The sequence below is a fragment of the Hippocampus comes genome, unplaced genomic scaffold, assembly GCF_001891065.2.
Source record: "Hippocampus comes isolate QL1 unplaced genomic scaffold, H_comes_QL1_v1.1 scaffold17, whole genome shotgun sequence".
Taxonomy (NCBI): Eukaryota; Metazoa; Chordata; class Actinopteri; order Syngnathiformes; family Syngnathidae; genus Hippocampus; species Hippocampus comes.
In genome coordinates, this window is record NW_017805002.1 from 3,267,747 (window position 1) to 3,290,185 (window position 22,439).

General features: G+C 39.6%; 2 protein-coding genes across 2 annotated transcripts in view; one reads left to right on the top strand and one right to left on the bottom strand.

The window, feature by feature from the left end:
* The first annotated feature begins 624 nt into the window (after positions 1-624).
* On the top strand, positions 625-12,165 carry slc5a8l (solute carrier family 5 member 8, like). Its single transcript, XM_019855904.1, has 15 exons — positions 625-1,763; positions 2,793-2,858; positions 3,044-3,095; positions 5,712-5,779; positions 5,904-6,058; positions 6,632-6,772; positions 6,861-6,990; positions 7,078-7,166; positions 8,131-8,243; positions 9,661-9,728; positions 9,804-9,890; positions 9,973-10,166; positions 11,079-11,185; positions 11,279-11,364; positions 11,445-12,165. The coding sequence occupies exons 1-15, from the start codon at positions 1,410-1,412 to the stop codon at positions 11,556-11,558; spliced, it is 1,824 nt and encodes a 607-aa protein (XP_019711463.1). The 5' UTR covers positions 625-1,409; the 3' UTR covers positions 11,559-12,165.
* Positions 12,166-12,850: 685 nt separating this feature from the next.
* sycp1 (synaptonemal complex protein 1) overlaps positions 12,851-22,439 on the bottom strand; it is a 28,336-nt gene continuing 18,747 nt past the window's right edge. Inside the window, exons 24-47 of the mRNA XM_019856187.1 lie at positions 18,418-18,512; positions 18,101-18,285; positions 17,951-18,018; positions 17,797-17,858; positions 17,602-17,718; positions 17,417-17,512; positions 17,222-17,325; positions 17,024-17,141; positions 16,829-16,899; positions 15,957-16,038; positions 15,825-15,887; positions 15,686-15,745; positions 15,551-15,613; positions 15,362-15,478; positions 14,861-14,971; positions 14,686-14,778; positions 14,531-14,596; positions 14,364-14,450; positions 14,184-14,273; positions 13,963-14,016; positions 13,803-13,868; positions 13,619-13,726; positions 13,475-13,540; positions 12,851-13,392 (exon numbers count right to left, since the gene is read on the bottom strand). Coding sequence (XP_019711746.1) covers positions 13,258-13,392; positions 13,475-13,540; positions 13,619-13,726; positions 13,803-13,868; positions 13,963-14,016; positions 14,184-14,273; positions 14,364-14,450; positions 14,531-14,596; positions 14,686-14,778; positions 14,861-14,971; positions 15,362-15,478; positions 15,551-15,613; positions 15,686-15,745; positions 15,825-15,887; positions 15,957-16,038; positions 16,829-16,899; positions 17,024-17,141; positions 17,222-17,325; positions 17,417-17,512; positions 17,602-17,718; positions 17,797-17,858; positions 17,951-18,018; positions 18,101-18,285; positions 18,418-18,512 — 2,177 coding nt within the window. The 3' untranslated portion in view covers positions 12,851-13,257. The remainder of the gene's footprint in view (positions 13,393-13,474; positions 13,541-13,618; positions 13,727-13,802; positions 13,869-13,962; positions 14,017-14,183; positions 14,274-14,363; positions 14,451-14,530; positions 14,597-14,685; positions 14,779-14,860; positions 14,972-15,361; positions 15,479-15,550; positions 15,614-15,685; positions 15,746-15,824; positions 15,888-15,956; positions 16,039-16,828; positions 16,900-17,023; positions 17,142-17,221; positions 17,326-17,416; positions 17,513-17,601; positions 17,719-17,796; positions 17,859-17,950; positions 18,019-18,100; positions 18,286-18,417; positions 18,513-22,439) is intronic.

A 22,439-nucleotide genomic window follows, 5' to 3' on the forward strand; every position in this document is an offset into this window, starting at 1 on the left:
CACAGTGAACCTTCACTTAGAAACATCATTCAGTTAGCAAGGTGACCGTGTACTGTTTCACAAACGTTCTGAATTTCTGAAAAGTTTGAAGACTGTATCATTTCATATTTCATTGTGACAGAATGGATATTTTAAGATGGACAACATCCAACTCTGGACATATGAGATGACGAAAACGATCTGCAATTACTTACGCAAATGTGCAACCACCCACTGTTTCAGCTTCCACTGAAGAATGACTAAATAAAAAATTGGCCGTTATGTCACTGTAAACATCACTTCTTTTTTAAAGGAGCAGTGATTGCACCAAGCATTTCCAATATGAAGATGAAAATAGACTATACGTGATTGAAATAGTATATAATGAGCAAACACATTTTAAGAGACCTGTCACTGTATATATTATATATTCGCAAATGTTTGGCCACTTATGACAAGGCCGCAAAATGTCATGATTCTCCTCCATGTTCATGACTGTCTGAGAGATTCACACCAAAAGCACACTGCAGTGATATTATTAACACATGAAGACAAATGTGTTTGTCAAATGATGTTAATTGATCTTCCATTGGATTTCACACCGCACATGGAAACCGAGTGAATGACAACCTCCTTCACATGGTCAGTCAACAAATATTAGCATGTGCTAACGCTAAGCATTTATGGAACCAGACAAACTCACAGGGTTACCGTACTTCATTAGTTCAAGTTAAATGAAATCACCCCAAAAAATGCCGGTTACTGTATCATCATTTTGCACATAGTACACATAATTTGTTATAAGTACACAAAGGTACCTTGACCATGACCACATTCTACCGGCCACGTTTTAAAAAAAATGCTTCACTATATGCATGATTTGAGTATTAAAAATGATCTGTGGAGTGATATTAAATAATATATGACTGTCTGCGGAGATCATTTTGGTGAACCAGCTGCTTTCCGAGATAAGCAGTAGGTAGGAAACAACCTGGAGCTGCTCATTTTTGGGAAATGTTTCACTGAGGGTGTGTCTTTTGTTTTGACAGAACAACAACAAATACACCACGAGGTCAATGCTTTTTTTAATTTTTTTTTTATTTTTTATAAGCACATGAGATGACGGCGGACCAATGCCCCAGGCTGTCTTTGATAGATTATTAACAAAGGGAAATAATCTTTATGGTCTTCAGGTAGCCTCTTACATATCGCGAGGGAGAGGAGTGTCCGTGTGAATCAGTTCTGGTGACTCCACGGTATGTGTATCTATTAGTTGTTTTCGATGAGCTCGGAAAGGACTTTTTCTCTCCCTCACTGCTGCTTTTTGTAATCTTGTTTTTTTTTTTTTGGTCCCCCCCACAAGATTTTTACTTTGAGATATTCTTTCTTCAAGAATCAAGCACAAGGCATCTTCCACACCGGAAGTCAACATGGTTGGCATGGGTGGCCCAGTGGCCACCTTCTCCGTATGGGATTATGTGGTGTTCGCGGGTACGATTGTGGGCGCCGCCGGCGTTGGGCTCTTCCAGGCCTTTCGAGGACGCAAGGAGAACAGCAGCGCCGAGTTCTTTCTGGGCGGGAGGCAAATGTCGGCGGTACCTGTGGCCATGTCGCTCACGGCCAGCTTCATGTCCGGCGTCACCGTCATCGGCACCCCGGCCGAGGCGTACCTCTACGGAACATCCTTCTGGCTCTTCGGCATCGGCTACGTCATCATGTCGCTCGTCACTGCTGAGATTTTTGTGCCTCTATTCTACCGGCTGGGGATCACAAGTGCCTATGAAGTAAGAGGGAGACAAACAAGTCTAATATGAGCGTAATGACTGTAATATAAACTTAGCAATGGAAAAACACAGATTCCAAAAAAGACAACAAAGTCGTTGCCAATCATTTGATCGTCATATTTAATACACAGGCCTTGTTTGAATTTACTACCTTTGAGCCTGTTTGTTTGTAATTTTAAAGATTTTTAATAGCAGTTTTGCTTTGACTGCATTAAGTTTCTCACTTCCATTTTAGTCATGAGTAAATCCATTAATTTTAATTTTCTAGTATTTCAAATTCCAGTTTGTTTGCACAATGTGCAGTTTGTGAAATAACCTCGAAAATGAAAGTTTTATATATTCTCAGTACAACCTTATGTAGTGGTGCTTGGTTTAGTTTAATTCATTCCATGCACAGACGCAGCAGTAATTGAAAATTAACATAACGTTGTCATCTATTGAGTAAAATGGATCTTTAATTGACTTCATATGCAGGATGGCTCGTTTTTAAAATCACGGTGACGGACCACACACACACTTAAATGAGTAAATCGAAGAGAAAGTGGAGCCTGTAGCTCCTCCCCGCTATTTTACTACCACGGAGAGAATACCTGGAGAAAAGCCACGCAGGCATGGGGAGTGTTGATTCTAGAATGAATGACACCTACTTTACCTAAATATTAAGATTCAATCCAGAAAACAACAGCAACATAAATAAGGTTTTCATGAGCTTCATCTCGCCAAAAATGGCAGTAGACTACAGAGCCAAAAAGTAGAATCGGATGTAAATAGTATATTATTGATGTAGTTAATGAGTTGAACTTGGAACTAACAAAATCAGACATAAATCCCCACCCCTGGCCAGCTCCATTACATTTTTATTGACAACAAGGCTAAAATGGTTCAAAAAGGTAGCCAGGTGGACACAAATAGCCAGCATCGAGTGCAGAAGTATAAAATAAAGAGGTACAAGTAAACATGTAACGGGAAGTTTTAAAAAAAGGACTTCCATCTGGTATTTTAACTTGTATGATTACTTTTCATTTGTAGTACCTGGAGATGCGCTTCAGCCGCCTCATTCGTATACTTGGGACCTTCATGTACACCACGCAGACGGTTGGTAACGCAACACAATTTAGCCAGCATGCACCTTTGCAGTCTTCATCCTGACAAACAACACGTGGCTTTGCTTTCCCTGTTGGTCTGATGGAAAATGAAGCATCTTTCCATCTTCTATGACTATGAATGGCAAGCTTGCGTTGTTTCCAATCCAATCAAGTAATGGCGGCCTCTCCTAACAGATCCTGTACACCGGGTTGGTCATCTACGCTCCGGCTCTTGCTCTGAATCAAAGTAAGTCACCAAATAATACATTTTAAAGCTTTAAAACGTCAATCTCTGATGAGTCACATTTAATCTGAGCTGTTTTTTGTTTTTTGGGGGGAAATTCATACTTAGTTGTTAATTGGACTGTTTTTCCTTTTGTCAACACAGCAAAACTAGAAATCACACTATAAGTTCTTGACAAAAGAAAATCAGGGATTTAGTGTAGAAAGATCTGGAGTGTTGACGGCAGTGAATTTTCATCGTCAAAAAAGCACTGCTATACTGGATGTGTGGGAGGTGCCTCAAGAACTTAATGCAGGGAGGTTTGCAAGAAGGTATGTGACTTGTGTCCCGACAAGCAGATGGAGGAAATAAATACAGTACAATGCTCCTGTTAGCCTGACTGAGAGCCGATACTGTGGAGAAAAATATTTCACAAAAAAAGACAGGAGACACTGACTACACATCATAACGACACGCCGGAGTAATTGGAATCATGACCGTTTGAGACTATGACAAAACAAACAAACGTGATCAGTAACTATTGTCTTAGTGACTCAATGACGTGCGCCCAACTTCTCATGCTGTATTTCAGCAAATCATGGCCAGGGACATTTATTTACTCAACTCAACTGCAGATGACAGGGAGGAATTTGCATTGTCAAGCCTTTATTTGTACAATACCTCCAAATCAGCATGGGTGTGCTAACTGCTCTTACGGTTTGTCGTGTAATCCAGTAACTCAACACAGCACATGACAGACATCACGATAGCTACACTAACAATGCTGAGTCTCTTCTCCCATGTCAGATGTCTGTCATAGTTCCAAACCTGACCTGTGGTGCCAGAAGTTAGAAGGAAGACTACAAACTAAGTTTTAGTACTGCACAAGTAGAAATAGAAGAACCAAGGCTAACTATTCGCTTATTTAGTAACTATATTACACATTGCAGTCGCAAACGCTTCTCCTTGTCTTTTCTATTGTGTGGAATGACTTGGGAGACATGTTATACAAACACTTAGCGCACCCAGTTGCTGCTGTGAAATCACTCTTTACTAGAGGTGTCAAAATTAATCGATTATTTAGCAACTAATCAATTATAAAATTAATCAACAACTTTTTTGAATTATCAAGTACCAGTAATCTTTTAGAGCCATTGTTTAACTGAAATGTGTCCAAATCCTTTGATTTAAACATCTCAACAGTCATTATTCTGTGATTTCTATCATCCTTCATGAAAGCAGACTGAATATCTTTTGTGGTTCATTAAAATAAGCCATTTCAAAACATCTGCTTTTACTTTGGAAAACAATGACCAAACCAGTCACTGAATCAGTTTAAAAATGGTTGACGAGTACCTCAGCAATCACACTTGTGTGGTCGTGCTAAATAGTTGTTAAATTGATTTTAATCCTGAAACGATACTAAATCAACCACAGTGATTGGTTGATGAACAGTAATTGGGGAAAAAACATTTTTGGAATACACTTCATTGCAAATTACATTTTTATCCGTTTATTTGGTTAATCAATGGAATAATTGATTCTAAATATATATTAATTTGTGACGGCGCTTCTCTTTACACACCACAGGATAATCAGTCAAGATGATCAAGAATCTTTTAGATTCACCCCGATAATCGGGAATCTGCTGGCTTTGATCAGAAGCGGGGAAAATTTTCAAATGTGGCTCGGTTTTCGATATGCATGCGCACCCGCTGAACAAACCAACGTGAAAGTCTCTGTAAAAAGAACGTAAATATTTCTTCTAAATTTACGCAGCACAGAGAATACTGTTATGAGCAACCGTGCCAAATTTGTATGAATTAAAAAAAATATATATAAAGCATATAAAATGAGGCTTCAACATCGTAACATCAAGCTATTGTCTTCACCATTGATGCTGTAGGTGGTTCCAATGAATGCAGGAAACCACACCCTATTGAAAAACAGATGCTACTTTATGTTGCGTCTTTTCTTATGCCTACACATCCCCACATGAGCTGCGAAAATATATATGCTTTCCACGTCACGACAAGATCTAGCGACGTTGTGAGCTCACGGCCTTCTGGGACTCCTCATGGGCGGTGGGGTCTCCCGCAACGTTACCTGCTCACTTGAGAATTTGAATGACGACACCAAACTGTTCTGTAAAATGTAGCATCCAAGGAAGATGCATTTTGAGGGTGTAGGTGCAGCTAGCTAGCTAACCGCACTCTGGAGTGATAGAAATGGGCCAAGTAATAACAGGTAAGTAACTACCCATTGCGCCGGCTAACCACTGATGCGAACGAAGAGTGGACATGCGGACTCATGCTGAATGCCCAAGTGTTTGCACAGATTTTCGCCACAGCCCCAAAAAACTGGAAAACTTAAATGGTTAAACAAACTTTTTAACGGTAAATCTGTATTATTCCATCCTACATAGTTCTCACTCTTTGGCAATGTTTTCAACACTTAGCTTCAAACAAGTACAAGGTATTTAAAAACTAATCTCTGATTTGTCATTACAGGGGCTTTGACAACTCAACTGAAATGCACTCAGCAGTTAACTCACAAACTTAACTGACATAATTACACTTACTTGATCATGGTAAAACGTTGACACCCAATTACCAGTCATGTGCATTTCTGATTATTTAGTCACTGGGATGGATCTGTGGGGAGTGCTGGTGGCTACGGGGGCAGTGTGCATCGTCTACTGCACTTTGGTTGGTAAAACGCCCTCACGTGTTTCAATGTTTCTACTGCCACTCTGAATATCCCCGAGCCTCATTTTGCTTGTCTGCTCAAAATGGTTGAACTCTAAATGATCAGTGTTGGTGTCATCTACAGGGTGGCCTGAAAGCTGTCATTTGGACCGACGTGCTACAGATGGTGATAATGTTGGCCGGTTTTGTGGCCGTAATAGCAAGAGGGGCCGTGCTTCAGGGCGGCCTGGACAAAATTTGGGAAGACGCTGGCCAAGGGGGTAGACTTGAGACATTTAAGTAAGGACGGGCATATTAAGTATCGTTGTTGGAAAGAAGTGTTATCTATTTAAGAATCCAAAAAATACAGGTGGTGCTTCGTTTACTCAATCACATCATATAACTTTGTGATGCTTACAAATATATTGTCACAAGGCCCAAGACAAAGAGAAACAATTTCAAAACCAATAATTTGGTCTTTAACCTGTACAAAACAATTCCAACACACACACACGCGCACACACGCTTCTTATCGAGAGGGCTAGCAAAGATAAATAACCGAAATAATGTGGTTGCACTCTCTTATAACAGGGGTGTGGCAGTGTTCACATTCAAACTCATGTTAAAAAGTGGGAGACAGCACATACTTTACCTGCCACCATTTAATGTGCCTCGGATCGCACCCCCCCCACCTCCCACCCCAAAGGCACAAGTCAAGAAGGCACTGTCGGTTCCCGCCATAATTATTATTTGTCAGTTTTTCGACTGCTTGTTTTGTTATTTATGGCCTAGGAGTGTCCTGCAATGGAGCTTGTAAAACCAAGACAAATATTTTCCACATATAAGCTGTCTTTCATTTTGGACCTGACTCAGCTTTGACCCTGATCCCCTGAAGCGGCATACATTCTGGAGCATGACTATAGGTGGTAGCGTGACATGGATGTCAGTCTACGCTATAAACCAATCCCAGGTGCAACGCTACATCTCTTGCAAAACACTGCGCCATGCCAAGATGTGAGCATTCCTGCAGCCTACATTATTTATCGATGATTATCAGTTAGAAGCCTTCATGCCCTTACATCACCTCTCACTCTATGTCCAGGGCTTTGTATGTGAACATGGTGGGCTTGTGTGTGACTCTTAGTCTGGCAATGCTGTCTGGCCTCGCTATGTTCTCCATTTACAAGAACTGCGACCCGTTCACCAATGGCGATGTCGGTTCCACAGACCAGGTACTTCTCAACCCGGCCATCACACAGGCGCTTGCCTATGCGTTGAATAACAATGTCTTTGCAAAAAAAAAACAAAAAAAAAAACAGTTGCTTCCCTACCTGGTCATGGACATCTTGGCTGTCTACCCTGGAATCCCTGGTTTGTTTGTGGCTGCTGCATACAGTGGCACCCTGAGGTGAGGCTAAGGAGAGAGAAATGCATTGATTTAGTGTGAGAGGTGTCCAAACGTTTTCTTCCAAGGGCCACATCCCCCAAAATTTGAAGAACGCATAGGCCACTTGAAGATTCTTCACCTCTAATTTATTCAAATCAATCCATCAGTCCAGATAAACATGCTCAGCAATTATATGTTGTTTTTATATGATGCTGTAAACTTTACAGCAACTGTATTGAGGCTTTACAGTGTAAAGCCTCAATACAGTTGTTGTTTAATTAAAACTAGAATGTAACGAAGGAGAGCGCAGACCTCCACCGAGGACGAAGTATTCATAAATAAATAAACAATTCATAGAGCTTTGCATTTCGATTTATTTGTCTGTTTGTTAGATAGCAGGCAACTTCCGGGTTAGTGAAGGATGGGGAAGAGATGGGAGGTGCCAATATGATTCTATGGGTTGGACAGTGGGATCATTTTGACTTGCAATTTGAGACAGGACCAACCTTTTTTTGCTGCTCTCACTGAATAATCTGGTGTTATTTATACAAATGTTCTTATTATCTTATTTGTACAGTTTGTGTGGGCCAAAGTCTGGATATCATTGCTTTAGATCGTTGGTGGGAAACACGCAGCTCAGACGGAGCATTTGATACAATCTCACAGGGCACAACAATTCTGTCTTGGCAAAAGAAATGAATGCTCCCCTTTGAATGCCGCTGTTAAAGTTTTCTTGTGAAGCAATACTCAGTCATAGTTATAATTATACCCTGTCAACTGAATAGTGCTATCTGAAACAAACACATTTTGTTTGCAGGTGTGCCTATTGTTAGGTTGGGGGAGCAAATTAGTTTTGATTCATTAGGGAGTGCTCTTCCAGATAAGGAACGGCAAAACATGAATTGGCCCAGTGCTGAGAAAATATATAGTATAAAACAAATAAAACAATCACATAGATGCTACATGATGAGTTTATGTTTTTCAGCACAGTGTCCTCCAGCATCAATGCCCTTGTTGCAGTCACCGTTGAAGACTTTATTCGTCCCGTGTGGAAAAACCTCTCAGTGAAGCAGACAACCTGGCTGAGCATGGGCCTGAGTAAGTGTTGATAAAAGGTTACCGTAATTGTATGATAATGAGTACACTTGTTCTGAGGGAACCCAAAAAAACGGTTTCTTTTTATTTCTGTGTGAATACGTCCAAATTGTAATGAGAATACCTTGACAGATTGATAACAAAAAAATTATTGATTTGCATAGGGTGTTTCATAGATCTAGGTTGCTTTACAAGCACTCATATCTGAGCAACTTGGAATGGTAACAAGATAAAACCGGTTTCGCTTGAAAGGCGGTATCTTCAAATTTTCTGCTGCGGTGGTCTTGTCAGGCCGCTGTTATATCACAAGCAATGTTGTCTTTTTGCCTAAAATTTGGCTTGCCCTGACTTCAAATTGATCATGCCGTTCATTGGAAAGGTGTTTTGTGTCTTAAAATGATAAGAAAGGACGACCTGACGACTCGAATAACCGAGGCCTTGACAACCATTCATCCCGATTTGCTTGTTCACGTTCGACAAGGAATCGAATACCGTTTCAATGTATGCTGTGTAATCAAGGACTTGTCTCTGGAACATTTGCGATCGTTTTAATAAGACATTGATTTCTTACATTTTTATGTTAAAATTTTGGCTGCAAAAATTTAAGATCAATAGCTTTCAGTATATATAAATTGGGTTTACATATCTTCAACAGTCATTGAAAAAGATGATGTAAAGTGACACAGACTATATGAAAGACCCAGGAGCCTATAGTATTGTGAAAGATGTAACAATACAAGTTCATGAACTCCACATTATCCATAAACCCATTATTCAAACTGCTTATCCTCTCAAGGGTTTACTGCAGGCATGCTGGAATGGTTATGTAATAGAACCTATATAAAATGTTTCTTCAGACTTGCCCATTTCAGAAGATGAACAATTGATTGATGTCCTTAACCTGAGCAAACAGCTTGTTTTAACCACATACTGTATTTTTTCCCCAGTGCAAATGGCTCTTTCCTAAAAATTACCATTGAAGAACAGCACAAAACTGCTGAGAAAGAAAATACATCTTTCTGAAATGCTAATACTTTGAGGAACTATATTTGTCCTGCATATTATTCCTAAATTTGTCAAAATTAGGCCGACACATTTTGTAGGACAGGGCAGGATACAGTAAGACCTGGCGTTAGCAAAACAAAAACATGTCTGAACTCTAGTGGTCACTGGTGACATTAAAACTTAAAACTACAGTCGATTGATATTCAGAGTTCAGCACTTAAAATTTTGCATATTTGCTGTTTATATATATATATATATATATATATATACACACACACACACACACACACACACGCACACGCACACGCACACGCACACGCACACACACACACACACACATGCTTGATTTTCTTTATTCTGAAAAAAAAGTGCATATTTTATCTCCTTCACCTGAAATCTATTGTTTTCTCATGAGGTGTGTTCTTTGGTGCTCTGTGCATTGGGATGGCTGGAGTCGCTTCACAAATGGGAAGCGTTCTGCAGGTAAACCTGACAGCCAATCACACACTGACAGTTTTATCTCTACAGCACGGTGTCCTGATTGTGTTGTGTCCACAGGCAGCTCTCTCAATATTTGGGATGCTGAGCGGGCCACTTCTGGGGCTGTACCTATTAGGCATGCTTTTCCGCACAGCCAACTCAATTGTGAGTTGCACACAAAAAAAAAAAAAAAAAAAACACTGACACACACCTGCTGCCCTTCAGCACTCGCTTGTTGACTTTGCAGGGAGGCCTCACAGGAATGTTCCTCAGCCTGGTGTTGACACTGTGGGTAGGGATCGGAGGTCAGCTCTACCCGCCGACGGCAGACAAGACAAACCCTCTGCCACTCAGCACTACGGGTTGCAACAACACTCTCCAGTCCAACATGACCACAGAAGCGCCACGGACCACTTCAGTCACCCATCCTTGGCAACCTGAGTGAGACATAAGAGATCACTCCCGAGTATTCCTGTCATTCAAGTACAAATAGAAGTATGACATTGCGGTGTAACTATAACGGTGATATTGCCAGGATATCGTCGTCGTCATGTTTCGATATTAAGAGCAGAACGTCTCCGTCCAAAAACGTTACCGGTACTTTTCGCCCGCTTCAGCCAAACAGAGCATTGTGAACTACATAGACTATGGTACTTTGTGCTGCTGAGCCAGGAGGAAAAGATGACAATAAAATGACGGGCCACACCTATTTCTTTGTAACGATGATTATGATGTACAAACCACAATATTGTGCTTTTTCTTATCAATATCATGAGCTGGGCCACACCTATTTCTTTGTAACAACGATTATGATGTACAAAAACACAATATTGTGCTTTTTCTTATCAATATCATGAGCTGTTTTTTTTAACAGTACCGTGAGGTTTTTTTTGTTGTGTTTTTTTAATATCGCCACACTCCCATCAATATCGTGATAATTACCGTATTGTGAGGTTCATATTGCGGTATCGAATCATGACCTTTGGGTAGCGTTACATCCCTAGTATGACAATCAGTAAATATAGTACAGATTTACTGTAGTCAACAGGTAGGAACCTAATAAAAATTCCCCCAGTCCCCATTCTAAGTTGAAGGCTGTTCAGGGGTGGCATGGCTTGGTGATAGTGGTGAGAGTGGCATTTCCCACCATTGCAACCATAGTGAAGGGTCCTTGAGCAAGATACTGAACCCCTAGTTGCTCCTGGTGCTGCGTCACCAGTTGGTGAATGAGGTAACATTGTGAAGTGCTTTGAGTAGGTCGAAAAGCACTGTTGAAGTGGCAGCCCATTTACCATTTGCTTTATAACTATACAATACTGAATGATAATCTGATTTCCTGTGTGTATGTGTCAGTGTTAGGCCCCCTTTGGCAGACTTCTACTCTCTGTCCTACCTGTACATCTCCTTCCTTGGGGCATTGACAACCATCGTGATAGGACTATTGGTGAGCATGATCACAGGTGAGGACCACTTGCCGACTTGCACCGTGGCAAATGCATGAAACCTCCTAACACAAGAAGACAAAGCAGTAAGTTCCCCTTTGTTGTGGATAGGTGGCTGCAAGCAAGGCAAGCTGAACTCCCAATTATTTGTGAGGAAAAGCGACTTGGTGTGTTTCAGCTGCAGCCGTAAATCACAGGTAGAATTTTGTTCTTTGAACCAAATTATTGAAAAGAAAATCTCAGGTTATCTTACCTCTGTATTACATTTTCATGACAGGCTTCAGGGAAAACAGAGAAGGGTGCGTCAGAATTCGACATAGGAGCAGACAAGTCAGGATTTGTACACTGTGACCCGACAAGCCACGATTTTGTTGAAGCGACCAAACTATAATATTCCATTCAGCTATTGTATCTCTAACATGTATTTAACATAAATACTGGATCTTAGTCTGGCACACGATGATGTATTTCACATCATATAATTCAATGGCTATTTTTTACAATTTAAGGCATGTTAATGGAAAGGAATGGTACTACCCAATATTGTCTATGTTTGAAAAGTACAGGTGATGCCTGCTATTCACGGGGGACAGGGACCAGGCTGGCCTCCGAAAAACAGATTCACATATAATTGACCCCATTGAAATGCATAGAGGGAACAACATTTGTAAAAAAAAACGATGAAACCATAAAATTCTTCAAAAAGGTACTGATAAATAATCAAAATGTTTGTCCCCCCCCTCAATAGTTTTTAAAAAATCTGTAAATATGTGAATCCCAGGTGCTGAACCGTGAGTGTGCAGGAGTCAACTGTACAATACACCTGCTTTCCAGAAAGTTCAGTGGTACAAAACACTGTACATGTGAAGTACTTGCAATATACTAATTCGCTGCTTGATATTAATAAAATATGGGCGGCACGGTGATCGACTCATTAGCATGTCTGCCACACAGTGCAGAGGTGCAGGGTTCGATACCGGCTGCAGCCTTACTGTGTGGAGTTTGCATGTTCTCCACGTGCCTGCATGGGTTTTCTCCGGGTCTTCGATTTCCTCCCACATGCCAAAAAAATGCGTGCGTAGGCTAATTGAACAGTCTAAATTGTCCCTAGGTATGAGTGTGAGCGCGGATGGTTGTTGGTCTCTGTGTGCCCTGCGATTGGCTAGCAACCAGTTCAGGGTGTCCCCCGCCTACTGCCCGAAGTCAGTTGGGTTAGGCTCTAGCTACCCTTGTGATGACAAAACAACATGTCATTTCATGAACTGCTGGTGATGCTCATCTACAAATTTTACATTCACTTTTATTACGCTAAGTACAGTTTTGGTCAGTAATACATGCCTTTTTTTTTAAATCACCTACTTTTTATTTTACAGGAAAGGGTTCATTCTTGATTAAAAATGTGTTTACATTTAAATGCTCATCAAATAAATATTTTATATTTAAGCTCATTTGTATTGCATGCATTGACAGCATCAGTATGACCTCAACTTTTCACGGTAAGTACCAAACTGGAAAATTTTCATTGCAGAAAATAAAGCATTTATTATCTTTGTTTGATTTCTTATGAATAATTATGTACAGTTCACATTTGATTGCTAAAATAAAAGTTAACATTTCTTTGACCATTTACTGTCAAACTGAAAAAGTATGCAAATACCAGATCAAAACTATTAACGTAGTAAAATACTACAACACTAACTTTACTAAGGCATTAATCTGACGACTACTACAGCAGCTACAAGTAACTCGCTGTGTGTGGCAATACTGCACTAGCATACTGTAAAACTACTGCTGCATAAATCAGTGAAAAACTAATGTTTTTTTTTTTTTTTTTAACTATGCCTGCAAACTATGACTACTACACCACAACAAGAACAACACAATGACTTCTATACTAGCAATCTGTGACTACAGTATTACTATGCTTAGGACAATACTACCGTAAGAACCGCGACTACAAAACTATACCTCTTCCTGCTTTTCCTCTATGACTACCACACCACCACTATTTTTACCACATAAGAAATGTGCCTTTCAAAATTAGAGAACAGAAAACTTAACTGCATCTAAGGTGTCTACAAAGACACTACTTATGCAAAAATCTTCCCCTGAGCCTTTTTCTTCTTTTTCTCACTGTCACTGACAGCGATCCAGCCAGCGTCACGCATCCTCTTGATGCCCGCTAACTTTAGGGAGGTTCCCGGTGACTTAAGAGCAGTGGGGCTCTGGAGGTGGGTAAAAAGAAATGCAGCAATTGGGTTACTAAAATAATTGTAATTCTTTCTTAGACATTCACATTACCGGTACCTTTTTGGATCGGTTGCATTGAGAGAGGGAAACCGAGAAGTGTGGTGCTGGCGTGTTTTTAAAAGTCTGTCAAAATCAGAAGGACAAATGACACTACCTTTGACCTACTGCTGTTATTGGATTACAAATAAAAAACATTCTCACCAAAACATTGTTTGGATCAGAGCTGTCAGACTTGGGTTCCAGCTCCAAGGCTCTCTTCCTCCAGCTCCCTGGCTTGTCAGCACTAGGGGGCGTCCTTATTCTATAGGTCTGCAAAGCAGTTGCAATTCATTAGCATGCTGAGGAGTCAAAACATTTCAGATTGTCCAAATGATCAATCAGTTACTTTGATTTTTTCTGCTCTGCCAGCCTGCTTTGTCCCATTTACTGGGGAAGCAGAGTCCTGATGTTCCTTGGGCATAAATTGAGAGTTGATTCAATGGCACGGTAAGTCTTTACTATTGATAAATGATCCCCCATTCATCACAGAGCAATGAAGGTTCTACCTTGATCTTTGGGTTTTTTTCACCTGACATCCTCATGGATCCAAAGTCACATTCCTAACACATACATAACAAACCATATTTTGGATGTTAAATTACATTTTCCTCAACAATAAATGTGTGTGATACTTTAATGGTCACCAGTACATATTAATGCAGAAGTACACAACTGACTAGTTTAGGCGTCTTCATTACAGCAAAATATACAGTGGTCTTTGACTGACCTGGGCAAAGTCAAACACGTTCATCTTTGAAGACCTGCTTCTTGGTGTTTCTGCATGTCTCCCTTTATGATGTGTGTTGAAGGGATTTGCCTAGAAATATTAGGACAGTAATAGTGATATAGGTAGGATATAAATAGATGAGGTGGTCGGTGCTCTTGTATTTGTGTCATGTATGTATACCGTGTTGCTCTTGTCTTGGGAAAGCCGAGATAATTTAAGCGAAGACAATTCTTTTTTCAGATCACTTAACTCTTTTTGAAAGTTATCCTGACAACAAAAGACACAAGTTAGTCAATTGCATGTAAAAAAAAAAAAAATGAAAGAAAAAGAAATTAATAAGACAACACCTTCACTGTTATCAGCTGCTTCTTCAGTTGACCGTTTTCAGTCTTAAACTTTGAGACATCAATCTCCTATTTCAGAAAATGTAAAGAATACATCTTTAGCTATAAACTATTGTTTAGGTTTGTTATGTGACTGAAGTGGTTTGAGTTCTCAGTACCAGAGCCACCCGGCAGCTAATGGCCTCTGTCTCACGCTTCCTCATCTCGTCCAGTTCCGTATCCTTTTCTTTGACCATGCGGTCATATTGGTTCTAGGAAGGACAAAATGAAGGATGTGTTTGAATGGGCAGTAAAAGTGTGCAGGGGTCACATGTGTGGGGGGTCAAAGTGTACTTTGTGTTTTTCCATCAGTGCGACAATATCAGCCGTCTTGTGTTGACACTTGTGTTCTGCGTCCTCTTTACTCTTGATAGCCTCGGCTGCGGTTAATCGCAGCTCTTTTATCTATGGGGAAAACATAGTACCGGTATTCTATCACTTTTGACACTCGTGCCGTCACTCCCACACTGTACATAGTATAACAATGGCCGTTTTTAAAATGTATATTCCTATTTTATTTATATTACAAATTTATTTTCAAGGCTAATATTTATTTTTAGATTTCATTTTTTAGTTAAAAAAAGGCAATGCCTAAGAATTTAATGTGGAAATTAAGGAAACTAAATAAAATTATTTTCATTTAATAATCAGCTGTGTTACATTCTACTTTTCCAAAATCATTAACACATTTGAATGAGGGAATACTCAGGGAATGGTTCGGGAGTACAGAAGCCAAAAAATATTGGGAACCACTACTCAAAAGGGCCAAAAAATGTAGTTCATTATAAAAACAACCTTGTTGTCAAGATCTGCTGCAAATGAAGATTTATCGTGAAGCTCTTCAACCAGCTTTTGATGCTTTTCTTCAAGCTGTCTTTTCTGGTTGTTTGATTCATCATACAGACTGGTCATCTAACAAAAAAGGGCTTGCATTAAACATGTTTTTTAAAATTATTTTATTACACAAGAGGACCATAAGCATACCTTATTTTCAAGTTCATTGTATTTCACAAGCTCTTTTGCCATTTGTGTCTTAAGCTTTTTAATCTGAAATACACGGGTGAGAAGTTGAGCTGTGCAGAAAGCCAGTAGATGATCGAGCTTGTAGGTCTTACAAACCTCTTTCTGATATTCCCCTGCTTTACGATGAGCCCCAATTTTCTTCATGAGGTAAGAGCACTAAAAAAACAAACAGAACAATGTCATACCAGTGTCAAAGTAAAACAAGTCATAATCACACATCTTTATTTCTCCTCACCTTTACTTCTGCGGCTTTGATCTGTCCTTCTGTTTGTACAACCTTCTCCTGCAAATGCTGACACTACATTAAAGCGAAATGTTAAAATCACAAAAGAAAATAGCCGCTGAGCATTAATTTGAAGTTGCTTACATTGTCTTCTATTTTCTTCTGCAACATCTCAATTTCTGCATACTGTCTTTGGGTTAAACTTTGAATAGTGTGAACTTCCGCTCTATAAAACACCAAAAAAGAAATGTATATACACTTTAATCAACTTAAAAGACACAAGATGCTTTGTCTTAGAAAATGCTAAACTTTTGAATTTGAATTTACTTCACCACACAGGATATTAAAAACTTTGATATTCTGGGAAATGAAATGCCGTTCTACCAACATATCAAACAATTTCACTGCCGCGTGTCGTCTTTTGCGTGTCACTTGACATTGTGCTTTGTGCGCATCCATATCAGATCACAGAGAGTTTACATTAGAAGACGCATTTGTTTTTGTAATGTGAACGAGAACATAAAAAGAGCAGATTTAACAACAATAAAAAATCTGGATTGGGCCTCATGCCATACTGTCATGCAACTGTAGCCTGTCTGACTGCGACATCTAGCTGCTGACTTGAAAACTACATTCAATATAATATTATGCATCTTGTCCTTTTTTCCACAGACTGCTTTAAATTCCGCAGAGCTTTGAAATCCATACCAAATTCCAAATCCCGCGATTGCAGAATGACGGATTCCTGCGGGGACGTGTTATTTTAGAATCCTACTCTTATTTCTTTACTTTTAAGTGTTTTGGTGTTCTTGTTGGTTGCAGACAAAAACCAAGTGCAAAATGATTAGTGCATCCAAGCCTCCATATATTTATACATCAAAGTCATAATCCGGTAACATTTTGAACGTTTCGCGCACAAACAAATTTTCAGAGATGGACTTTCAAGTCTGTTTGATTCCACAATCTCAGAAACCCAAATACAACTAATCTAACTAATCTCTGAAATACAAACTGACCTTAAACGTTGGTTTTCCTCTTCCAGTTTCTGAATTTCCTTTGCGACCTTCACGGCCTTCTCCTCACTCCCCTGTCAGTCAAATTTACAGATTCACAAATCTTTTTTTTTTTACTAATTAATGGATACAATTTGCAGGTTTAGATTTCAAGTTTGCATGCGGTTTAGCGACCTAAACATGAGGCAAAACTCAGACCTTCATGGTTGCCGTGATGGCTTTCATATTAGAGGATGTGCTCTCAAACTTCAGCTCAAGAGCCTTCTTCTCAAAATTAACCTCATTAAAGTTAGACAGCAGCTCTTCATACTTAGCTCTGGAAAGCGGAACAGCATTGGTCATGCGCAATACGGCAGTGTGATATAATAGGAGGCTGTTAATTATGGAGTGACTCACTGATTCTGTGTGAGTTCTGTTTTGAGTTGTACTATCTCAAAGCTGCACTCCTCTGCTTTCTTCATTTCACTGAACAACTTTTCCTCCAGCTCGTGTACTTTCGTCTGTGGAACAGCGTGAAAACACATGGAGCTGAGTAGTGCAATCATTACAATGTGTCTGCTCCCATACGATTTCCACAGTTGATGTAAAAACCTCAGAGTTGCGCTGCTTCTCCAAGAAATATTTTTCTGCCTTTTCACCAGCTTTCTTGAGCTTTTCGTTGTCTACACGTATAGTCTCTGCCTCACACTGGTTTAAGGAAAAAAAAAAAAAAGTTGTCTGATCAATGTAGGGTTCTTAAAATATGTATCCATTTGGAAATTACTGTTGTGCATCACCATGACTCGCTGGGCTTCTATGGTTTTTGCCGAAAGCTCATCTTGGAGATCATTCACTCTGACCTCAAGAACATCAGCTTTTCCCTTCACAAGCTCTATTAAGCTCAAGCTTTTTTCCTGAGAGCACAAATAACAAAGAAGCAGTGTTTTCAATTGAAATATAGCAAGGTACACACTAAAATAAGTCAAACTCACTAATTCACTCTGAAGGATGGTGATTTGCTCATCTTTTCTTGCCCTCTGTTCTTCAAGTTCTCCTGTCAGAGTAAAAAATAGTTGCTTTGACTTTTTTTTTTTTAAATACAAATTGAGCACCAAATATGTGAAGATTTCTTTCACTTAGACTCACCCACAACTTGAAGACTCCTTTCAAGTTCTTTGTTTTTCTCCATTAGTTTTTCCTCGCAATCCTTAGACCTGAAACAGTAATTCCGGGACCAAAATGACCAAAGTAATCACCACTCAGGCTTCCATGCTGTGAATTCACAAGAGTATGTACCTTCGTTCCTCAAAGGCTAATGAATTCTGCAGCTCCACAAGGGTTCTCTGAACTTGCTCGAGCGTCTCGGCTAGTTCATTTTTGACTCGGCAAGCCTCCTTCAAGCTTAAATCTTTGCTGCTGAGGATCTGTTCATGTTCTTCTTTGCTCTGTCTCAGCACGACATCCATGGCCTCCTGTCTTGTCTTTGAGGGAGGAAACATGTTTCAGCTAAAGCAGACAACCCACAACTGAGGGGCGCTTGGAGAGTTTTATGATGTCGAGCAGATAGACTATGCAGATCAATCAGACATGGACAGAGCAGCATCAGAAATCACCTCGCTCTCTTTACAGCGCTGCTCTGCTGAGTGTAGTTTTTCGAGAAGGGACTCTTTCTCCATTTTTGAGCTTGTCAGCTCTTCACATTGTTGAGCTGCAAAAGTAAAAAAAAAACAAAAACATTTTGTGTATTACAAGATGAATTGAACATTGTTAAAGCTCAGGTGCACTCATTTTTACATTTTAAAACAAATCACAGGTGTCTTTTGTCAAAATAACCCAAGGACCAACAATAACAGCAGAACTTTCCCACTCTTGATAGAGTCGGATGTAGATTAGATCAGGAATAGAGTGTTGCATTTTGATATTTCTTCGGTTCCTTATTATTGTGGGAAATTCTCGATCAATTGTCTTCACATAATTGAATATCATTCATTATTAAGAAAAGATATTGAGTAGTTTTGATGAAAGTTGATTTGAGTGATGTGTTTTTTTCATCAGTACTGTATGTATCAAACTGTTAGCCCTTCACACTAATCATTAGCCAAGAAGTAGTTCAGTTTAAAAAAGGTTGGTGACCCCTGGTGTAGGGCTTTCTATACCATGACAACTAGTGACCAATGTTATAATAGTTAATTGAACACTAACAAAATAACTACAACTAAAATTGAAAAAACATTTTGACAAAATAAAAACAACAGCAACAAAACTAAGACTAACTGAAAAAAAACATCTTACGTTTCTAAAACTATTATTATCACGGTTATGTTGAAGTTTTCATCTTTGTTACTTCGTATCATACAAGAGCTTTTGAGGTTCATTTTAAATATATTTATTTTGGTATTACTGTGCAACTGAAGTAAGTACACACAGTTGTTTGACAGTAATAGTTTAATTTTATTACACACTACTTAGTGACTTTTTTTTTTCTTGCACTTGACAAATACTCCATATCGATATATTTAAGATAAAACGAATAAAAACTAAAACTAATCTTTTTGGAAAACATTTAAATGAATTAAAATGAACAAACTTGCTCTAAAAAGTAATTAAAAGTAACTGAATTAAAAAATAAATAAACTACGGTATAATGAAAAATCCAAAACTACTATTACCCCGCTAAGGACGAGTTAGAGGGCTGGGACAAGGCCAGTGCCCACAGATTCAAAACTTCGAGTGTATTTTCGCTCATGGACGAAACACTTCATCACATAACTGTGGTTTTATACGGAGTTACAGTATTGTGTGGACCAGTGCACGTGACGCCTGCAGCACCAAGTGATAACTCCAAACACAAAATGTGACTCCTCAATTCAGGGAAATACAATACGTCTTGCTCACGGACACATTTTCTGAAACAGGCAGCTCAAATAACATTCAGACTAAGGGCCTATTTGATGGACACCACTGCATTCTTTTTTTTTGCAATTTTGGTAGTGCTGATGGTTTCACCATGGAACATTTCAGAAAGCAAGTTGTAGTTGCATCATGCTTTGGGGTTGTTTTTCTTCAGCTCAAAACTGGAACCTTAGACAAGTTGAAATAACCCTGAACAGTTCCAATTACCAGGCAGTTTTGTTATATCGCAAAAACCTGATGTTTGAACAGGGGTGTGGAGACTTTTTATATCCTACTGCACATCCATCCATCCATTTTCCAATCCGCTTTATCCTCACAAGGGTCGCGGGGGGTGCTGGAGCCTATCAAAGCCGCCTTTGGGCAGCAGGCGGGGGACAAACTGAACCGGTTGCCAGCCAATCGCAGGGCACACAGGGACGAACAACCATCCGCGCTCACACTCACACGCATGAAAAATTTAGAGTGTTCCATTAACCTGTCATGCATGTTTTTGGAATGTGGGAGGAAACCGGAGCACCCGGAGAAAACCCACGGCGGCCCGGGGAGAACATGCAAACTCCACACAGGGAGGCCGGAGCTGGAATTGAACCCTCACCTCTGTACCGTGAGGTCGACGCGCTAACCACTGGACTCCCGGGCCGCCCTACAGCACATGTTAAATTAATCTATTTGCATATTCTCTTCCTGGAACGCAAGAAATCAGGCCCTAACTATGTCATTTCACTTGATGAGTTGGCAGACACTCCAAAGACCCAACTATGTGAAACACGCTATTAAAGTCAATATTGCATAATAAGATAAGAAAAGATAAGAAAACCTTTATTAGTCTCGCAATGGAGAAATTCCCAATTCACAGCAGCAAAGTTATGAAAGGAAGAAGTAGAACAACAAAATATAGGAGCTGCTGGAAAGGACAGCCACTCTCGCGGCGCCATTTTGAAGTCAAAATAACAAAAATAACACAACACAACACATAGGACACAGACAGTCACGCAATCTTCACCACTTTCCTGCATACACTTTGTTGGCTGAATCAGTTATAGATGAAAGAGGAGAGGATCAAAGTGTCCTTTTACCAGTGGATCAGAGACGCCATGCTGAAAATGTGCACGTCTGCTACAAGCTAAGTTTTGAAAGCAAACACGGAAGCTGTAGGGTCCATTGACAAAAAGAGATTAGTTCACTTCTCCTCTTTGGGTTAAACTTTGAATAGTGTGAACTTCCGCTCTATAAAACACCAAAAAAGAAATGTATATACACTTTAATCAACTTAAAAGACACAAGATGCTTTGTCTTAGAAAATGCTAAACTTTTGAATTTGAATTTACTTCACCACACAGGATATTAAAAACTTTGATATTCTGGGAAATGAAATGCCGTTCTACCAACATATCAAACAATTTCACTGCCGCGTGTCGTCTTTTGCGTGTCACTTGACATTGTGCTTTGTGCGCATCCATATCAGATCACAGAGAGTTTACATTAGAAGACGCATTTGTTTTTGTAATGTGAACGAGAACATAAAAAGAGCAGATTTAACAACAATAAAAAATCTGGATTGGGCCTCATGCCATACTGTCATGCAACTGTAGCCTGTCTGACTGCGACATCTAGCTGCTGACTTGAAAACTACATTCAATATAATATTATGCATCTTGTCCTTTTTTCCACAGACTGCTTTAAATTCCGCAGAGCTTTGAAATCCATACCAAATTCCAAATCCCGCGATTGCAGAATGACGGATTCCTGCGGGGACGTGTTATTTTAGAATCCTACTCTTATTTCTTTACTTTTAAGTGTTTTGGTGTTCTTGTTGGTTGCAGACAAAAACCAAGTGCAAAATGATTAGTGCATCCAAGCCTCCATATATTTATACATCAAAGTCATAATCCGGTAACATTTTGAACGTTTCGCGCACAAACAAATTTTCAGAGATGGACTTTCAAGTCTGTTTGATTCCACACTCTCAGAAACCCAAATACAACTAATCTAACTAATCTCTGAAATACAAACTGACCTTAAACGTTGGTTTTCCTCTTCCAGTTTCTGAATTTCCTTTGCGACCTTCACGGCCTTCTCCTCACTCCCCTGTCAGTCAAATTTACAGATTCACAAATCTTTTTTTTTTTACTAATTAATGGATACAATTTGCAGGTTTAGATTTCAAGTTTGCATGCGGTTTAGCGACCTAAACATGAGGCAAAACTCAGACCTTCATGGTTGCCGTGATGGCTTTCATATTAGAGGATGTGCTCTCAAACTTCAGCTCAAGAGCCTTCTTCTCAAAATTAACCTCATTAAAGTTAGACAGCAGCTCTTCATACTTAGCTCTGGAAAGCGGAACAGCATTGGTCATGCGCAATACGACAGTGTGATATAATAGGAGGCTGTTAATTATGGAGTGACTCACTGATTCTGTGTGAGTTCTGTTTTGAGTTGTACTATCTCAAAGCTGCACTCCTCTGCTTTCTTCATTTCACTGAACAACTTTTCCTCCAGCTCGTGTACTTTCGTCTGTGGAACAGCGTGAAAACACATGGAGCTGAGTAGTGCAATCATTACAATGTGTCTGCTCCCATACGATTTCCACAGTTGATGTAAAAACCTCAGAGTTGCGCTGCTTCTCCAAGAAATATTTTTCTGCCTTTTCACCAGCTTTCTTGAGCTTTTCGTTGTCTACACGTATAGTCTCTGCCTCACACTGGTTTAAGGAAAAAAAAAA

Excerpts from the sequence above, each read along its gene's own strand:
- slc5a8l (XM_019855904.1), top strand. The coding sequence starts at position 1,410 with ATGGTTGGCATGGGTGGCCCAGTGGCCACCTTCTCCGTATGGGATTAT. Across the intron at positions 2,859-3,043 it reads TCATGTACACCACGCAGACG|ATCCTGTACACCGGGTTGGT; the intron begins GTTGGTAACGCA and ends CTCTCCTAACAG. Across the intron at positions 8,244-9,660 it reads CTGGCTGAGCATGGGCCTGA|GTGTGTTCTTTGGTGCTCTG; the intron begins GTAAGTGTTGAT and ends TTTTCTCATGAG.